At 41.4% G+C, this 2,152-nt stretch overlaps 1 protein-coding gene across 1 annotated transcript; it reads right to left on the bottom strand.

The window, feature by feature from the left end:
* Positions 1 to 586: 586 nt before the first annotated feature.
* Positions 587 to 1,357, bottom strand: LOC149264421 (antimicrobial ginkbilobin-2-like protein). Its single transcript, XM_089398900.1, has one exon. It carries the CDS (start codon positions 1,355 to 1,357, stop codon positions 587 to 589), a length of 771 nt encoding a protein of 256 aa, XP_089255026.1.
* Between the last annotated feature and the right edge of the window lie 795 nt (positions 1,358 to 2,152).

Raw genomic sequence — 2,152 nt, 5'->3', positions numbered from 1 at the left:
TGAAATCTATACTGTGTAAGAAAAGCAAAGAAATTAATAACGGATATTACAAAAGAAAAAAAATATTTTTTAAAGTCATTGATTTTAAAATTAAAATATTCTGTAATCAAGTTTTAAAATTTAGCGTTCAAATGTAACCAAAAAAAAATCCAATTTTATTTAAGCATCAAAAATAAAAATTATTACTAATATATATTAATTAATAAAATTCATTCAAATTACAAATTAACACATTTCATTCGAACTTCTTCAGTCTCCTGTCAAATCGGCAGGGCCTACCATTGCTTGCAACTCTTGTTTATAGCAATAACAGCATCAACTGATATCTTGCAATATGCCTTGATATGTATCCACTATTTACTATAATGGAAAATATACTCTACTAAATCCGAAAATATAATCAGAATAAGCATTTTATTTTTATATTTCATTTAACAGATATCACATTCAGTAGAGGCGTACAAACAAGAGAAACGATAATGAAGAAGAGTTAAGTTCAGCCATATAGCAGGGGTTCTCCTTACGTGGATTGCAGGCCTTTATTTATTTGAAAGAAAACAGTACGTGAGCTCAGGTTGCTTCTCTCTCATGGCTGATAGGTAGGGTGGTCATAAACTGGATATATCTCGAAGCGCACTGCGCAACTTCCCAGATACATTTGAGCCCCAACCTGTGAAGAGCAACACTGATTCATGGCCGTAATCGCTTCTTTCAAACAAACACCACAGTCAGGTCCTGAAAGACTCCTTAAGCACATTTCCAATCCATAAATGGTGACAGAAGAATTCAACGCCAACGATCCGGTGGCGAATCTATTTACCGTTAAGGGAGCTTTGCCAGAAAGAGTGTTCATAAGATTCCCTAGAGTCTGATTGAAGCCTTCAATATCACCGTTGCTCTTCACATTCTCCAGAGCAGCGGCCTCAACGGTATCGAGAACAGAGGCGAAAGTATAATTCTCATAACGAATGAAGCAGAATTCCAGCTGAATCCGAGCTCCAATGGCATTAGGGCAGTCTTGATAAGCCATCTGTGAGGCTTTAGCGGAACACTTTTGGCAGTCCTCCTCAGGGATGTCGGGCCGGCATTGTAGAAGGCCGTTGACTCCCCCATAAGAATATGTCGCGAATCCGCCTCGTGGGGCAGCGGCCCTCACCAGGTACTCCAATACGGCGTTCACGTTGCTTTCATACGAACTGCCATTGCTGTATTTGTTTACGTTGCAGAGCCCGTAGATGAACGGATCGGATTTCGAAAGGGCGGCTGAAACTGAAATGACATTAAGGTGGAGCAGTCCAAGTAAGAATAATGGCATGAAACAGTAACGCCATATTATCACGCTTTCCATCCTTCCCATTTCCCAATAAGTATAGTGAATAAAAGGCTCTGTAATGTTATTCGGCTTCTTGTGAATCTTTCCAAGGTTGGGCAAAAAATTTATAGATGGAGAATGCTATCCGCAGGCAAGGTCGGCAAGCCAATTACGGGTGGATATTCACAAAAGGTCGGTAAGCCAACTTCTGGAATAATGGCGTACAGCTGTTATAATGGTATTGGCGTGACCGGATCGGATCGGATCGGGTGAGTGGAGTGCATATCCACAGCCGTTAATCGTGGTTGAAATCTCCGATTCATTCGACTTTTGAAGAGGTCGAGACAAGGGAGTGAGGAAGTCGTGAGAACTACTGCTTTGAATACGTCTCCCTTGGCGTTTGCACGTGGTATATGATAACATGCCGCTGAATATAACATGAGTAGCAAACCGTGTTCAGGTGATACTCAACCTCGTCTGCCCCTAGACGGAGTCCTTCATCACCATCCGCTTTTTTTCAATTGAAGAAATCGCCGCTGTAGCAGCTTTCATGGTCTTGCTCAGGGTTAGATCACGAGACCAGAGATGTGACAAGAGATCTAATGAGACAAGAGTTGTCACGATCAAATTTTCACATCTAACTCCAGAACTGCCTATCTCTTCAGTTTCAATGACCTCCAGCCAAGTCCACTGGTAGGCAAGATTCCACTCTCCATCCAATTTTGGCCTCTCCCATTGGAAGGCCATGAAGTGGGTATCACCTCAAATCGGAATCAAAAGGATTGTTTGATTACAAAAATCTGAAGCAGAAATCCTGATCACTTCTTGGCGCCCACACGT

Source organism: Pinus tabuliformis, chromosome 6, assembly GCF_031772625.1.
Source record: "Pinus tabuliformis cultivar Carrire ecotype Pingquan chromosome 6, CPIR1, whole genome shotgun sequence".
Taxonomy (NCBI): domain Eukaryota; kingdom Viridiplantae; phylum Streptophyta; class Pinopsida; order Pinales; family Pinaceae; genus Pinus; species Pinus tabuliformis.
This window is presented reverse-complemented; position numbering and strand designations above follow the sequence as displayed.